The sequence below is a fragment of the Pristis pectinata genome, chromosome 3, assembly GCF_009764475.1.
Source record: "Pristis pectinata isolate sPriPec2 chromosome 3, sPriPec2.1.pri, whole genome shotgun sequence".
Taxonomy (NCBI): Eukaryota; Metazoa; Chordata; class Chondrichthyes; order Rhinopristiformes; family Pristidae; genus Pristis; species Pristis pectinata.
This window is the reverse complement of record NC_067407.1, coordinates 44,452,696-44,471,535: the sequence shown is the minus strand read 5'-3', so window position 1 is coordinate 44,471,535 and position 18,840 is coordinate 44,452,696. Positions and strand designations below refer to the sequence as shown.

The window sequence follows — 18,840 nt, the reverse complement described above, 5'->3', positions numbered from 1 at the left end:
CTTTCAGCAACAAAGCAAAGATGATCAAGAAGAAGTCTTTATAAATGCAAAACAGTGATTGAATCATAGATGGGGGCCTCACTTTACCAATTTCAATTTATTACATGCAAAACCCCAGATGGAGTCAATACTTTGGGAAAAGGCATCATTGTGTTTGGTGGCACATGCGCCAGATGACTTAAAGCCTGCCTGTGGGTGGTGGCATTTACCAAGGGGAGAGGTGGGTGTTGGATTGAGAGTGTTTTACATACCACTTGTTATTTTCCCATGATTGATGTATGACTATTCTCATTAAAGGTAAATGGAAGGGATTTCCATGCAGAGCACAGGATAAAATAAGTATGAAACCACAATAATGCTAAGTACCAAAATAGCTCAATAATTGTCTTCAGGGCAGGGAACTTGTATATCTGACATTAGATGCTATTCTAATTTCACAATGTATGGTTGATTCTTAATACCATCAAGGCAAAAACAGAGTACAAATTTTTCCCCTCTCACCTTATATAATACCAGTCCAAAATTGAGTCCCAGACCAGCAATCAGTTGTGGCAGGGATTATGTGCTATAACGGGCTACAAAACGAAGTCGGGCAGCATCGCCGACAACAGCGCATCCCTTCCCAATGAGCTTAATGCATGCTATGCAAGTTTTGAACAGAAGGGGATTGGAATGTCACCACCCGTCCCAACAGCCTCTAATGCCCACAGTCACCGTTGCAGACACAAGATTAGTCTTCTGGAGAGTGAACTCCAGGCTCCCAGACAATCTCGACCCACTGCAATTCATCTACCGCCGAAACAGGTCTACAGTGGATGCCATCTCCCTGGCCCTACACTTACCTCTGAAGCATTTGGGCTGTAAAGACACATACGTTAAACTATTGTTTATTGACAAAAGCTCCGCCTTCAATACTATAATTCCAAGCAAACTCCAAACTCCTAGACCTGGGACTCAACACCTCCCTTTGCAACTGGATCCTTGATTTTCTGACCAACAGACCGCAATCAGTAAGGATAGGCAGCAACAGCCCCGACACGATTATTCTCAACAGTGGTGCCCCACAAGGCTGCGTCCTCAGCCCTCTAATTTACTCCCTATACACTCACAACTGCGTGGCCAGATTCTGCTCTAACTCCATCTGCAAGTTTGCATGTGATACCACCATAGTGGGCTGTATCTCAAATAACAATAAGTCGCAGTACAGGAAGGAGATAGAGAGCCTAGTGACATGGTGTTATGACTAACAACCTTTCCCTCAATGTCAGCAAAAGAAAGGAGCTGGTCATTGACTTCAGGAAAGGAGGGCGGTGCACATGCTCCTGTTTACATCAATGGTGCTGAGGTCAAGAGGGTTGAGAGCTTCAAGTTCCTTGGAGCAAACATCACCGATAGCCTGTCCTGGTTCAACCACATAGACGCCACAGCCAAGAAAGCTCACCATCACCTCTACTTCCTCAGGAGGCTAAAGAAATTTGGCATGTCCCCTTTGACCCTCACCAATTTTTACCTACAATTTTTATCTTATTTTCTACCTGCACTGCACTTTCTTTATAACACTTTACTCTGCGTTCTGTTATTGTTTTACCTTGTACTACCTCAATGCACTGTTGTAATGAATTGATCTGTATGAATGTTATGCAAGACAAGTTTTTCACTGTACCTCCGTACATGTGACAATAATAAAGCAAGTTACCAATTTATATTTCCTTTGGTTTTAGACTCCCCTACCCTGGGAAAATGATTGTGAACGTGATTTTATATACCTCTGTAAGATCACCTCTCAGCCTCCGATTCTTCAGGGGAAAAAAAAAACTCCCAGTCTATCCAGCCTTTCCTTATAACTCAAGCCTTCCAGTCCTAGTGACATCCTCATGAATCCTTTCTGCATTCTTTCCAGCTTAAATGATATCCTTCTTATTTCTAAACTAAATATATTTTTAATTGTGTCCAGTTGAGGTATTGACAAGGAAATCCACTGCCCATTGCTCTTGAAGTTGAATTATCACGATTATTTTAGTGGGAATTAGATGCATGTTTGAAAAGGAATATGGAAGGCTAAGGGGAAAGAACAGATGATTGGGTAGGGTAAATCGTTCCAACATGAAGCTCATACATGGTTAATGGACTGAATGGCAATATTGTTTACTAAAAATAAATTGTGAATTTTCAGTTTACTTTAACAGCAGTGAATGAATGATTGATAGAGAGTTTATGGAATGAGTAGTGTTTTTGTTATTATCCAATGTATATTACATGCATCATCTGTGGTGACATGGCCACATTTTAATCCTCAATTTCAGGATGCTGTGTACTTGAATTATGTTTGTTGAAGGGTATATGATTACTTCAACCTGGATCGCCTTCAGGTAAGGAAGGTCAAGAATCAACTGTTTTAGCGGTTTATCATGAGAGAGTTCCTGCAGACCATAAATGTTGTGTTATTTTTATCCTCTGCATTTTACTGCAAATTGAGCTGTACGAGATTAATGACTTCTAAAATCAACTAATTTGTCCTGTAATGTCCTTTTGAGTCATTTTAATAAGACACTGAATAAATGCAGATGTTTATTATAGGTAAGCAATATCGAACAAAAGTCAAGAAATTATTAAGCTGTTAAATCATTCAGAGGCAAACACTGTGTAAGCAAGGACACTATCAGAGAAACATAGAAATATCTGCAGTGTACAGAAAAAGAAGCTCCATATTATGGTCTTGTTGTGAATGCTTTTATTTTGTCAGTGGAGAGAAGGAATTGTGCTTGGTGTTGTCCTCAAAGAGGTGCCAGAGTATAGCAGACTCCAGGGAGCAGATTTCCTTATTTCTGAGGTTGATTTCAGTTTGCCGTCCTCTAAAGAGGATCTCGGGATCCCAGCAATAGAGCAGACAGCAAGCAGGCTGATCAGACAATCTTTTTCACAGACAACAATCGTATTTAAATCATTGCACAGAAAATAAAAGTATGCGTAAGGTTAAGGGAGAAGTGCAAATATCAGAACAAATTTTTAGTCTTTGTTCTGCATCTAGAGATCACTGTGTTTTACTGCACATGTGTGGTTGTCAGAAGGTTGTGTCAGTTTTTCAGGTATACAGCAAGCGCTCACTGCATTGTCATTATCATTGCCACAAATTCTGGCTCAATGTTTCCTTTAATTCTTTACATATTTGTCTACAAGTAATATAAAATTTGTCCATAATTCTTTATATACTTCCAGAATGTAGGAAATGGTGGCAATACTGCATTCACTCTATTAGTGAGGGGAAACCTGTATTACTGAGAGGAAAGCTTTTCACACAGAGGGTGGTGGGTGTATGGAACGAGTTGCCAGAGGAAGCTGTAGAGGCGGATGCAATTACCATGTTTAAAAGACATTTTCATAGTTACATGGATAGAAAAAGTTTAGAGGGATATGGGCCAAAAGCAGGCAAATGGAACTAGCTTGGATAGACATCTTGGTCAGCATAGACAAGTTGGCCTGAAGGGCCTATTTCCATGCTGTATAATTCTATGCCTCCATGGGACATGGTTGTCCCTGCAGTACTTCTGTGTTGTCTTGTTTAAAAAGAAATTATCTATTTCAAAGAGAGAAAATAATATCTTTAAATCACCAGAAATTGAATTACATGTTCTGTAGCAGATTAGATGACTGAAATATACTTATAAAGAAAAATGGCAGGAATTTAATCAGTCAATCTAATGATAAAGAGATACATGCTACAGCTCTTCAATAGTTATGTGTACCCTTTCCGGGAATCAAAGTGGAAATTCTAGAAAATGGGACGGATCTAATTTTTAATCAGTACCTCATGCAGTTGTATTTGCAGTCTTGGATATTAAATGTTAGCAGGTTCCTCAGTTGTGAAGTGCATCCTCAAGCTGATCCCTATCCTGTACCATAAGGGATCTCTTCATGGGAGAAAAAAGCCTGAGGCATTATTGAGTCATAGAGAGATACACCACAGAAACAGGCTCTTCAGCCCACTGCACCAGCCATCAAGTACCATTTACACCTATCCTACTTTAACCTATTTTATTTTCCCCAAATTACCAAAGAACTGGCCCCAGATTCTACAGCTCACCAACGCACCAGGGGAAATTTGTAGAATGTAATTAACTTCCATCCTACACAGTTTTGGGATGTGAGAGGAAACCTGTGCAGGCACAGGGAGAATGTGCAAACTCCACACAGACAGCACTGGAGCTCAGGACTGAACCTGAGTCACTGAGGCTCTACTAGCTGGGCCACTGTGCCATCCCATACACAAACAGTAATGTATAAAGGGGAAGAAGTATCATCCATCAGCTGCAATCATTCAAAAGCTTTGCCTTTGAGTTATAGACAGCTGCTGGACAGAAATTTTTCTTGCCTTTCGAGAAATGAGTAAGCCCAGTAAAAAGTAGCCTGCTCTCAATTACATGCAGGGCAGCCTGGGAGTCCTTACTCATGTGGCTGTAGCTCGCTAACTGCAACAGCAGCCAACATCAGATACCACAGCTTCCATTAATATAGCACCTTTAACATTGCCTTTTCCCAGAGAGTAATACATTTCTGGATTGCTTTTTGGTTACCAGGATGGGTGCTGACTCTCTCCTGCAAAATGGAGCTAGAAGGGGTTCTGATTGTACATGGTGAGTCATTTAGAAGTTAGGCATCCATACAGATGGTGCTGGGTCCACTGGCCTAATTGGACTGAATAATCTAGTGTTTGCTTCCTTCTGAGTCAAACAAGAGGCAAGCCAACAACTGTTGTTTAGCTGGAGAATTAACTGAATCAGAACAGCTAGGAATCTCACCAAGCTGCTTATGGTCAATACATATTGTGTGTATTTCTTTGGTGTTGCTGCAATTATTGTTCACTCTGACTGGGCAGACCTCACAACAGAACATGGTTATTGAAGGCTGAAAATATACCACACCAGTTCTGCCAAAAAACACAGACAAATCACTAATATGCAATAAATTATACCATTAGTTAACTACTCACCAATGTATTATTCTGCAATTTAAAGATTTATTTTATAAGTTTAATCAAATGTAAATTTATTCAGTCTTATAGTCTTCTTGACTACAAAACTTTAACACTTCTAAAACATATACCTAGTTTATAGTCATTCTATAGCCTAGTATATAGTCTTTCTCCTGAACAATTTCCCATATTCATGGGAAACCACCATCAGATACTGTACTTCAATCATTACCTGAACATAATTGCCTCTCTAACTAAATATAACTATAAATACTTTCCTTTTGGAGACATGTACCTCAGCCAGATCATTCCCCCTACAGTCCTGCCCTGCTGGGTAGCAGCACAGTGAGAGGACCCGTGATGCATTGTCTGCCTGGGACTTGATCTTCCATTGTGGAGATGAAACTGCTTGACCTTAATTTCACTTGTTGCTTCTCTTGTGGATCAGGTGGTCACAATCTTAAGTTCCCTGATCAACACTGTTCAGACATAATGATGGGAGTCAAGGCCTTTGTTCTGTTTAAATTTCCTTTGCTTTCTCATCACCTGCTCCTTGTTTCCACCCAGCCCTCTGAGCTGAGCACAGAGAAATAATGAAACTGGAGCATTACAAGTTTGCCTCAGATCTTTAAAGAATGCCTATACTAAACACAGTCCAGTTTGGGTAGAAGTGGATCCACCCAGGGCTGGTTTGGAGGGACAGAAATAGAGAGTAGAAGACAGGCTTTCAGTAAAAGGCTTTGGCAGCAACAGCAGCAGAAGGTTATCATTAAAGTCCTTTTCCAAACCAGTATTTTATTGGTCTTATTTTGCTAACTGGTTTTATTTCAGTTTTTACTTCCAATGTAGAAAAACTAGAAAAAAGATCAGTGGGAAAAAATTGGACCCAGAAGTTTATTTCAATCCAGAAAAATAGGAAAAAAAAATAACAAGAGATTTAAAAATGTACAGTTCAACTAAATGACAAGCCATAGATAGTTAATTCAGAAACCTTACCATTAGACTCTTGACTGACTAGGTCAATTTGTTTAAACTGGAAGCAAAGTTGGGGAATGTACAGCCATTCCAGGCACTAGGAAAGTGGAATATTAAAATATTGCTGCTGAATATGTGCAGAGGAAGTGTTGTGACCTTGCTTTCAGTAAGGTCATAACACTTTACCACCTTTAAGCATTATATTTCGAATGTGACCAACAGTTCTCATTTCTTTCGACTGTGCAAGTAAAGTTATCCCCCAATTGATGACCTTAGCCTTCGGGATACTATCAGCAGTAATAACAGTGTCAGTGCACAAACATCCTTAGTGCAAAATACAATGATTATTCAGAGATGTTTCAGGTACCTTTAAAACCATTTCTTTCCTTGATGAAAATTGGCTCCAGAGATGCAGTGAATTAAGCATTGCAAAATGCTTGGGATGATGCACAAGCAGTTCCAGATTAAATGTTTGTTAAATAAACAAATTGTTTATCTTAGAAAGATTTAGTTTCTTAAAAAAAATTGGAAGAAAACTTGTTTTCTTTCACCAATCCATTTCTGCACAATGTAATCTGGCACTACATCCACGTAATTATTACAAATCCGTTTTGAAGGTCCCAAGGTATAATGCATCCTGTAATAAATGAGGCAAAGAAGTACACCTCCTCAGCAGTTAGAATGTGCTGGTCTTTAATATACTGTTCTGCCTGACTGAAGATGATAACTTAAGAAAAACAGGGACAAATGAAAAAAGACAAGGAATATGGGCCCCAAGAGTCAAAGCACAGAGCTACTAGAGTTAGAGAACATATATAATCAGAGCAGCCAAGAATGTTCAAATATCATGTAATTTATAAAGAGAATCAGCAAGATTTAAAAAATAAATTACATAATGCTATGAATTTATCCATTTGGTCAGCAAACAATGACCAGAAGTCTGGTAAGGAGCTAATGGAAATAATAAGTTCCTTTGCAATTTGAGGCTTGTGAATCAGACAGTGTTCTGAAGTTCATAGTATTTTTCCATTAAGTAAGAGATAATGGGAGGAAAAAAGACAGGAGCTTGGTTCTACACAATGATGGGGATCTTAGATGGTGGTCTGGCCAAGAAGTAATTATCTCCTTCACCAGTATTTTAAGAATGGAAGTACAATTGACTGCCTAGTCAGAGATTAACAAGTCCTTCTTTTAAAAAGGATGATAAACAAATATGTATTATAAGGGGAAGTAGCTGGTGCATATGACACAAGCTCAGATTCAACACAGACTGAATGAATAGTCTCTGATCTTTACCACCCTTAAGCATCATATTTCAAATGAGACCAACAGTTCTCATGTCTTAGCAGGCAGAGCTCTAAATTTCACCTTCTTAGACAATGTCTTCAAGAGAGTCAGTAATGTTCAAGGATATGGGAAACGTAAATGCCCTATTGTGGTGGGGAAGTATGTGTAGCACCCACCAGGATAGTTTTCTTTTGCTGTTTCTAGTGGTCCTTCTTGGCTGCCAACATTGGCAGTTTGAAATGGGGAAATATTCTACTTCCAAACATTATCACCTTTGAGCCCAATATACACCAACATGGAACAAAATATTCAGTATATTTAAAATTTAGGAGAGAATATCAAATAATCCAGTGCTAAGCAACAGTGCCCAAGAAAGCCCAAGGTAACCCACTGCATCATTAGATCACAACTAGACAGCAGTAATGGGATAAGTGGCTGAACTGTGTACAGGTCCTCCCTTAGGTTATGGCAGGATTCTGTTCCTGTGAACTGCTCATAACCCGGACAGATCCCAAGTCAGAAATGGCCAACTCTACCTTTACCCTTCTATTGTCCTGATGTCCGAAACTGGCCCTGAACCCAGGGCCTGCCTCTCCCATCATCCCTGAAACAGTCATTTAGCAGGCCATGATACAGGATTTACTTTAATCTTCCACTCACCTCATACATAAATAGGGGTACTTTATATCAGCTTGTGCAGGTCAGAGATATGGACAATATCCAAGCACATAGGCTCTAATGCTTGCCGGCCAGTTGATCTCATGACTAGCATCTTCTGTGTTAGGAAAAGGTGATTTATTCCATTACCAGATATTTGACCTTTCAACTTTCCACACATGCTTAAAAACTGAGAAGAGTCTTAGCTTTGTTTGCTAGTCCCAGGTGTAATCGCACTTCTCTGGCATGACACTTAAATAACATGCAAAGAAACATATTTATATAGTAAGGTACCTAGGAAATCTGGAATAATGGGGGTGAGAGCCAGGTAACAGTGGCAAGGGTGGGCTCAGCTGGTGTCATTATCAAATTATTGTGAGTAAAAAGATTGACTGATTGCTGACGTTACTAGGTTCACACAAGTAAAATGGGTTATAACTTTTTCCAGAGGGTGACTTAGAATTGAAGGCTGACATCGGCCTGTTTGAGGAACATCCTCACCAATTGGTATTCGTTTCATCTCTTTCTGTTGACAGATAATCTTAAAGGATGATGTAGATTCTATTTTTTAGCCACAGTGTGCATTTGTAATGAAAGATGGTTATCTATTTTGCACAAACAAAATTAATCCATGATCACATCAGCCAAACATTTGGAGAGAACCACAAGGTAGGATCCAGCCCTGGAGTTCAACTGTCAAACTCCAACAACAACTCGTAGCAACGTTTGAACCTCTGTTGACATCTTCCAACCATGGGGCTTTCAGATAAATGCTGGTACTCTACTGTTCCACCAAGTGAAATTGGGCAACTATCAGGAAAAATTGCTCAGAAGGGCTGATCGAAGACTTTAAAATTATGAAGGAATTTGACTGGGATGTTTCCACTGAGGAGAAACTGAAGGATATAGAAGATGATGGAAAACTGTAAAGTCAATAGAAGCTCGTGTGAGGTGTAAACACCACTTTTATTATTATTGTCCATTCATGCATGGATGTGGGTGCCACTGTTGAGATAGGTATTTGTTGCCATTCTCTAGTTACTTGCGATGCTGGTGGGTCTTCTTCCTGCTATAATTTTATGCAGCAGAATGGATGGCTAGGTCACTTCATGGACACTTAGGATCCAACTGCATTGGTGTGGGACTGAAGCTTTCCTACCCTAAAGATTATTAGCAGAGTGCATTGGCATTCTCATCATCTTCCACTGGGATTTGTGCTCTTTATGTTGTGCTTTATATCACAAAATCCATGCCAAATTTGGATTCTAAGTCATTGCGTGTAAGCAGACATATCCTATTTTTGTTTACACGATACCCTGTCAGAATCCCCATATTCTTTCACCGTGTTGTGTTCCTAAGGTGCAAATGATATTTTCCCAGATACATTCTGTCCTTGAAGAACTCTAAAGAAAAATATCCTCCCTGCAAATCAGTTTTTTGTTAGCCCTTTTTTGTCAGGAAGCAATATGAAATTAGTCCAGATATAAGGGCCTTCTCAGTTCCTTGGGGTCACCCCACTTATTGTTTTGTAAGTCTGGGCCAAGTTGTCTACTTTCCAATCACCAAGTGCTGGTTCCATTTCTCGACTCCCTAATGTTAGTGAAATTATTGTTTTTGGCACTATTTATCGGGTGAGATTAAATGAAGTTTGCAAGAAATACAGGAGAACTGGGATAGTCCTTTATAATAGGAAGGCTTGAATCCAGGTACACTTCGTGAAACAGTTATTTATACTGACCCATCCACCTAATACTGTAGTCCTAGAACTAAGGATGTGAAAGAGTGAATTCCATCTGCTGATGGAATATTCTAGAAAATGCATTAATTCTTGACATGTGAAGATCTATAGTTCCGATGCAAAATCAAGATCACATTACTGATCCATAACTCCATAGTCCAAATTAAGGGTAATGAATGGACGTGAGTGATGTATCACATATTTTAGATTTTTCCATCCAATCAAAAAAAATCAATCTACAATAATCAGAATGATCTTTAAATATAACTAAAGAGGGCCTAAGATGGTAAAATAAAAGGCATTTAAATTTGTTCAATTATGTACATGATTTCAAGATTACTCCCATCTGATTCACCCAGTGTGGATCAATGCACATTCCACTGAGAAATCAAGCAGTAGACCCTTCCATAATAAAATGGTCTGCAGTGAGATTTTAGGCCAGTTTTACTTCTAAATGGCCTACCTTAAACTAGAATTCTGATCTGAAGCATTAGCTCCAACCCTACGGGTGATTTCCAGACCGTGCTATCAGTCTGTCTTCTCAAGTTATCTAAGTGGTGCCAAATTATTGAGAAGTTTCTCCTAACTTGAAAGCTAAAATGTGATATGTGTGAAGAATCTTGGGTGGAAAATATTTTTCCATCTGTTGTAAACTTGACTTCAGACACAGAAAGTAGGATTCTCCTTTGGTTTTCCACACTGTGCCCCTCTTCTCTAAGTGCTTACATCAGACAAGCACCTTTCAGAATAACATCTAAAAAACCCTCAGAACAGGTATTCACAAACTTTACAGCATTGTATATCTTTTCATAGAATTCAGCTTCAATTCCTCTAATGTGCCTTAAAGAACATGTCTTTCATTTATTGAGGAAATTTTCATACAGTTTCAGCTCAATGATAATATAGTTATCAGTACCACATCAAGATCTAAAAAGATTGCCCTCTATTTATGTTGTTACATTACTGGGATATCCTAAAAATGTTCACAATGACTTTCATTTGTTCCATCATTAGCGACATGTAGGCAAATATAGCAGACAATTTGTGCACCTCAAGGTCTCATAAACAGCAGATAAAATGAATGAGCAAATAATCTGATATTCTGGTGATATCATTTGAGAAAGGAGTGTTGACCAGGTCACTGGGAGAACTCTGCACATAAGCAACATAAGATACTTTACATCCACTTGAGCTGATACTTTCAAATAAATGTAGAATATTTTGAAGTCTCAGAAAGGTTTAACGGACTGTTAAATAAATACAGAGAAGTAAGTTACTTCTGCTGATCTATCAGAGTATAATACTAAAGCTTCACATTCCATTAGTCAGATGAAGGAACTGCACTCAAGGTTGCTTGCCTGAAAATTCTATTTTCACACGTGACTTGATTGGATCAAAGCTGATAATGCTCTCAATGGAGTTTGACACAGCATGCATGTTCACAGGCTGGTTTGCACAGCAATGACATTGGCAAGGCACAAAACCAAAGCAACAGTGAAGCATGCCAACCTATTACAATGTTCCAATTTCAACCATTCAGCACTGTGCCGGAGTCTACATATAAATACATGAATAGAGTGAATGAACCTGCATTCACAAGCTCAAGATATCCCCAAGTACTTTAATGCTAATAAAATACAGATGGAAATGAAAATGGTTTATTATTGTCACATGTACCGAGATACAGTGAGAACATTTTTGCAAGCCATCCATACAGATCATTTCAAAGCATAGTTATATCCAGGTAGTACAAGGAAAAAGCAATAAGAAAATGCAGAATATAGTGTTACAGTTACAGAGAAAGTGCAATGCAGGTAGACAATAAGATTCATGGGCTATGACAAGATAGATGATGAGGTCAAGAGTTCACCTTTAATGTACAAGAGGTCTGTTCAAGAGTCTTATAACAGCATGATAGAAGCTGTCCTTGAGCCTGGAGCTGTGTGTTTTCAAGCTTTTGTATATTCTGCCCAATGAAAGGGGGAAAGGAGAGAATATCCAGGATGGGTGGGGTCTTGGATTATGCTGGCTGCTTTTCCGAGGAAGCAAGAAGTGTTGACAGAGTCCATGGAGGGGAGACTAATTTTCATGATGAAATGAGTTGTGTCCACAACTCTCTGCAATGTCTTGTGGTCTTGGGCTAAGCAGTTGCCATACCAAGCTGTGATGCATCTGGATAGGATTTTCTTAGCATCCTGAGGAAGTAGAGGCGTTGGTGAGCTTTCTCGGCCATAGCATCTGTTTGGTTGGACCAGATGTTCTCATGACACCATGTCACTGGGCTCTCTGTCTACTTCCTGTACTCTGTCTCATCATTATTTGAGATCTGGCCCACTACAGTGGTGTCATCTGTGAACTTGTAGATGGAGGTTGAACAGAATCTAGGCACACAGTCATAAGTATACAGGGAGTAAAGTAGGGGGCTGAGGACACAGCCTTTTGGGGCACCAGTGTTGAAGATAATTGTGGCAGAGGTGTTGCTGCCTATCCTTACTGATTGTGGTCTGTTGGTCAGGACACATTTCAAGTGTATTTCTACTGTCATCAAGTTTTCTTCTTGCCTTGAGCAATGCACATGGTCCATACCAACAGATAGAACCACTGTGCTATCCTCTGATGCAATAAATTACCTATGAATTTTCCATGTTTTCAGCTCCTTGGATGCAAGGAAATGGCCTCACTGTCAAAGATTACTTGGGCCAGTTCTAATATGTACTACTTCTCTTGGGTGGTAAAATTTATTTTATTTGTTGAAACGCCAAGCTCTTTTGTACCTTGCACAAAAACTGCTATTCACTGTGAATTACTGGGAGATCACAGGAAGGGTGTCAATATGCTGCCAAACCCAATATGTGGCCTGATCTTACAATTTTTGCACAATACAAATGATTATGGTGAATGTTTGCTCAGACCCTTATGATTTTCATTGAAATCAAATTATTTATTCAAGAAAGTTCACAAGGAAACAATGGAACTTTGTTCCAAAATATCATGGACAATATGTTGTTGCAACTTTTAAAAGCTTCTTTGTGTTCAGACTTGGACCCAACTCAAAGGATTCTCACAAAATTAGTGCTGAATCATCACTCAACTTGCTTGCAAAATTAATGAGCTGAAGCTATTGGTGGCTTCATTCCATTATTTTCCCAGATGTTGCACAAATTTCTGGTTCAGTCGTCTGAGTCTATTCTGAATTTAGAACCCTTTCTTGGTTCACACAAAACAAACTATCACCACTATCTTTGTATCCCATGCTACAATAATAACTCTGCAAACAAAGCCTAGTTAATAATCAGGATAAGTAAAAACTTAGCTTACTCCATTGCTGGTGACAAGAAGGATCAAACTATAGCCTAACACAGTGGACACCAAACAAGGCAGCTAAATATTAATGGTTTGTCACCATTTGTCATATATATCTGTGAAATCACTAAGAAATAAATCAAGAAGTCCTAACACTCTGGTTTCAAACCTCTAACAGATCAAGTCTTCCTACAATTTTATTTTCGTATTCATGGATCAATGCATGACGGACAATCTAACAGCAACCTGTTAACCATAAGACATTTGATCACTTGTTTTAATTAGGGAGAAACCTGTTTCTCATTCCAAATTACCCCACAGCCATGAAATCTGCAACCTCAGGGGGATCAGAACAAAAGAAATGATCATCAAATTCCGATGAAAGATCATGACCTAAAGTGTTAGCTGTTTCCTCTCTCCAGAGATGCTGCCTGACCTGCTGAGTTTTTTCCCAGCATTTTCTGTTTTTTTATTTGATTTCCAGCATCTGCAGTGTTTTTGATTTTCAATCATTGAAAATAAACTGTAAGATTCAAACCAATAGCTCTGCAGTTTTATTATCCTCTTTTCCCTTTTCCCCTATATTTTGACTCTAAGTTGCAACATTTCTTCCAAATGGTTGGAATCTGAGTTCATTGTTGCCAATAGAAGCCAACTATTGGCTAATTTATTTCAGAAAGGTGGTCTACCAATGAGCACTGTGCAGGAAGTGTGCCTGAGGCTGTGCCCTTCCACTAGTGCCAAATATCTTCTGAATCTCATTTGTCTGAACTTAAAATGAGTGCAAATAAGCATAAATCAGGAAGAATACCATAAACTACCAGGGATCAAGGAATGTCAAGCCTGGTCAAATATTATTCTTTACATCCAAAATTTAAGGGTCAATTTATTTTCATCAATTCATCATTCATGTTTGCAAATCTACAAATGGGTATCTTTTCCTTTGATTTTTTAAAAGTGACATATCCAGTTCACAAATAATCCCTTCAAAGGGGAAAAAAGGATACATAGCAGGACTCAATGAGAATAAAAATTTAAAAAATAGAATGCAGATGCTGGAAGTCAGAAATAAAAAACAGAAAATGCTGGAAAACTCAGCAGGTCAGGCAGCATTTGTGGAAAGAGAAATAGTTAACATTTCTGGTCTGTGACCCTTTGTCAGAATGCTGAAAATTCTGGCCACAATGCTGATATCCCTAAATAAGTGTGATTTGAGGATACTTGGGAGGCGGAGCCAATTTTGTGGGGAGGATTTGTATGTGAAAGACAAATGTAATCTGGGTGTTACACACTCAATTCTTTTACCTCCCTAAAATTACAGATCACAAATTTCTTAAAGATGAATCTTTTTGCACCTTCATTAAGGATTTTCATAGCACAAATGCGAAGGCACTTCAAGCCAGTGCATATGTAAGTGGAAACTAGCTGCTGTTGACATTTTGATTTCTTCAGATCATTGTGACAATAGCATACATCCGTCTTCCCCTTTTCTCAGCTAATTCCTCAATGTAATTACAAAGAAAGAGAAAGCATCTCCTAAAATCTGAAGTTTCAGTTTGTACATCACCCAGTAGTTTGTACATCACCCAACAGCATAAACAATGTCCCTAGTTATATCATTTATATTATATTGAATTATTCCAGTCACAAGGTATTTTGGAATTATTTTAAACCGCAACCTAGTTGTGATTTCTTCTGCAATACATCCTGTTTCTCTGCCCTCCCACATCTAACATTTCAAATTAATAAAGCTGGACAAGCAATTCTATCACTGTAGAGAGGAATTGCTGACAATGTAGGAACTCGTGCTCTCTTTTATTGTTTCTTTGAAAGAATTAAAAGGTTTGGTTTTCTTCTAAATTCTAACAACTTGGTTGTCAAGTTTTGATAATATTCAACCATACATTTGTCATTAAATTGTGGTCCATTTAATCCGAATAATCAAATTAGCTGAAGCAGATATTAATGGACCTATTTCAAAAATTTTAGTCTTTTTTTTTAAATTCAAAGCAATAATAGTCAATGGTATCACATCCAATCCAGAACCTGTAACCTCCTGTTGTTTCTCCAGGCTTTGTATTTAATTTTGCGTTTGCTATTGTGATCAAAAAAACTTTAACAAAAACTCATGAAATTAAAATGTTGCCAGGAGGTAACTTCTCACATATGGTACAAACCACAATTTCCCCAGTTTTGCACCAGCCAATGGCAAATTTTTATGGCAAATTTTGTCTGAAGTCTCAGAAGAACAAAAAGAACTCTGAAGAACAAGAAACATGTAAGCATATACCTGTCAAAGTAATAACAACTCTATTTTATCCCAGTATTAAGCCACCTTCCTTCGAGAGAGACTTCGATTTCAGGCCGCAGGGACGTGATAAACAGATCAGTGAAAGATATGAATTAGCTCAAGACTGATAAATAATTCACTTTGAAATTCACTTTTCTACCCAAATGTTCCAATTTTCGGCCCTTTTGTATTGACCAACCCTGAATGGTGCTCACTTCCACCGGGCATTGAAAAAAATCTGAAACCCGTCGGCTCGTAAACAACTTGGCTAAGTTGCAATAACAAATCCATTCTGCATCAACGCACACTTCAGCACATGCAGGTACTGTACTGCACCTCATGAGTTGTGACACCCGCAGCCATTCCTCCTTTCTTTCCGTTTCCTAAGCTTTCTGTCAACACTTCCTTCTGCAGCTGTGCACAGTAATAGAATTGTCGTCCAGCTTCAATAGAAATTCAGACGCTCTCCCCAAAGTAAAGTTTGCTACTTTCATGGCTAACCAAAAATCCTACATCCTCATCTTCTCATTCTAAATCTATTTTCCAAGAATGTTGTTGCAATAATATCCAAAACCATCTTCACCCTGGCCATTCTCCCGTCCCACTATTATAGTTGACAAAACTCCTTTGAATACATATGATGGATTCCTGTCATTACGTTGTAATGACTACATGCGTGATGCAAAGCAGCCATTTTTTGCCATGGTTCTCCCGAACCGGACCTTTAATGCCCTGCTTGCTCAACATTAAAGGCACCCTGAACAATATCACGTTCCTTCTGGTCAGAGATGTTGCGCAGAAACTTCTCTGAAATAGACAGAAAATTGCACAGCAAAACGTGTTCCCCTGTGATTTTAGATGGCAGCCAATTATTTCAATTCCCAAGTCATGAGAGAGACAGCCTGGTCAAAGGCAGGAGCAGATATGTACTGCACAATGCATTTACAGAATACCAGCGGCGGTGAAAGCGCCTTCAATTTTGACATTTCTTATTCTCGAGCAAAACAAACCCTCCTGTTTTCCAGGCCATGGTTATTAGTGTCACAGAGACAGTGAGTGTCTCCAGTGATCGGTGGCGTTGTTACAGCTTTACTATTCCCGCCATTCACTGGAAATTTCCACTTCTCTGGAATGTCAAGCGCGTCATATAAGTATTCAAGAAAGCTCGTCTGCCTCTGAGCCATTGTGGTTGCTTTCCGTTATTCAAGTGCACCGCCGTAACACCGGTATTTACAGATGCAATGGCAGCTTTCCTGCCGTTGCGTCTACCTTCAATTATTCATCTTTTTCTTCAACGGTTCACAATCAAACTTCCACAATCCACTATTTAACCAAAAAAAAGGGCAATCCTTCCATCATACACACAATGCAAAACAGAAAAAAAATCTCCTTGTTGCTTCTGATCCAAATACAAACTCAAAGTAATGAACGTCATGTCTCCTCACGCTAAAAGTGCTGAAGCACAGTCCGGCCCAAGCATATTCAGCCAAACCGAACAGATTATAAACAATCAAGTTTGGAGGTCGTCCTCCTCCGCCGAACTGTTCGACAACTGCAGTGTCCACGGGACTGCTCACTGCGGCCCCATCCAACCCATTTCACAGCACTTGGAGTCCCCGGCGGAGCGACTGTTCCCCGAATAACCCAATTTAACAACAGATGTGATTGAACACGCACGCAGTTAACTTTTCATATAATAAATCTTACAAAACAACACGGAGGGCAAGACATTCTATAGTTTGCCCATACAGAGTATATAAGCTTATAATAAATTAATATAGATAAAATAATGAAATGGAAAATACGCCAAGCATTGCAAAAAATATTCTGCATAAAAAGACACGTGGATGCTGCTGTTCGCTCCCTGTTTACCATTTAGATCGATATATTCTCCTTGGGCGTGAACGATATCAGTGGCACTTGGCAGAAAGACTAATTAATAGAGCGACGTTGATAATATTTTTGACCGCTGTGTGTAAATGGTACGATGCTGAAGTTGGCTTTTTTCCTTTCGGAGCGGAGTGGGTCGAGCCGGTGTTTGTCGCCCGTATGTTTCAGCACCACCCGCCTTGGACAGCGAACAAAGGAAGGCAGCTGGTCTGAAGGGACAAACTATTTATAAATAACGCCCTTTCATTGAAATATCATTTCTTCAGACACAACCTTTTATCAATAAATTACTGAGGAATCTCTTAATTCTTCTGGGGTAGCGTTCAGAGTCAGACTGGTCTTATAAAGAAACACTAGCTGCGATGAAAATGTGAAGACAGGAAATGCTCACCGAACATCTGAATGTGTCCTTTGGTGATGGGGTTGAAGCTGCCGCAGGCTAGCAGGATAACGTGTGTCTTGGTCGGCTCTGCCATGCTGTCCTGCTGCCCTGCGCTCCTCGCCGCCTTTCTCGCGTTCACTGCAGGGCGAGGCGAGCTTCAGATCGTTTTACAGCCTCGGACGGCTCGCCGCTCGCACACAGTGCGTCATCCATTGATTATTTATTTCTTTATTTTTTGTTTGGTGTCCCCGTTTGCATCCACCGCCAGAGGCCAGGGGATTTCAGCAGCAGATTGGCTGGAGGCACTAACCCTTGAGATTGCATTCTCGCTCTTTCAACCTCCGAGCTCTTTTGCTACAAAATGCGTCAAAAATAATGAACAGAAGTGCTGGCTCGTTCCCCCACCACACGGAGTTTGGCCCGGAGACGCTGACTGCTCCGGGAGATGTATTTTCACTAGACGGATCTTCCTCCATCACCACGAGTAAGGAACTACAAACCCCAGGTAGCATTCCTCACTTCAGTGAGAGTTCAACGTTAAATTATAAACAAAAACAAGAGCGGAAATTGTCGAAGTGCCATTTAAAAAAGCTACGAAGTGGACATAACATGTTCACATGAAGCATTTCCTTTTTTGATCATTACTGTTGGGTGGCATTTTATTGATTTGATTCCCGCGTTAAGACTTTTCAACCCCCACTCTTGCGTGAAGCACTCTCCGGGTTTATTCCCCGTGCACCTGCATTCATAAAACGTTTTGTTTGGAGTGAATAACCTCGACGCACGATCAGATTAACTAGAATGGGATCTGGAATAATAGAGTTCTGCTTCAGGAAGGAAACAGGGAAGGCTGAGTCGGGATTGTATAGAGGTGTTCAAAATTCACTTACAACTATGAAGGGTCTTGATAGGGTTTAATTGGAATGAACTGTTTCCAGTGGTAGAAGGTTACCAGAGGACACAGATAGGTGACAGAGGAGACTGCAGATGCTGGAATCTGGAGCAATAAACAATCTGCTGGAGGAACTCTGCGGGTCGAGCAGCATCTGTGGGTGGGGGAGATTGTCGACATTTTGGGTCGAGACCCTGCATCAGGACTGGGAGTGGAGAGGGGAAGTGGCCAGTATAAAGAGGAAAGGGGGGGGGGCGGGGTTCTGTGATTCCCTCTCTCACTGCTCCCCCTCGGTGGTTTCTACTGCTCTTCCACCACGTTACCTATCACCTACCGGCCCCTGTCTCACCCCTTCTCCTCCTCTCCTCTTTATACCGACCATCTTCCCTCCCAACACTCAGTCTTGATACAGAGTCTCGACATAAAACGTCGACAATTCCTCTTCCAGATGCTCCTC

At 39.9% G+C, this 18,840-nt stretch overlaps 1 protein-coding gene across 1 annotated transcript in view; it reads right to left on the bottom strand.

The window, feature by feature from the left end:
• nmnat2 (nicotinamide nucleotide adenylyltransferase 2) overlaps positions 1-17,656 on the bottom strand; it is a 199,243-nt gene extending 181,587 nt beyond the window's left edge. The window contains exon 1 of the mRNA XM_052012983.1: positions 17,501-17,656. Coding sequence (XP_051868943.1) covers positions 17,501-17,585 — 85 coding nt within the window. The 5' untranslated portion in view covers positions 17,586-17,656. The remainder of the gene's footprint in view (positions 1-17,500) is intronic.
• Positions 17,657-18,840: the final 1,184 nt, after the last annotated feature.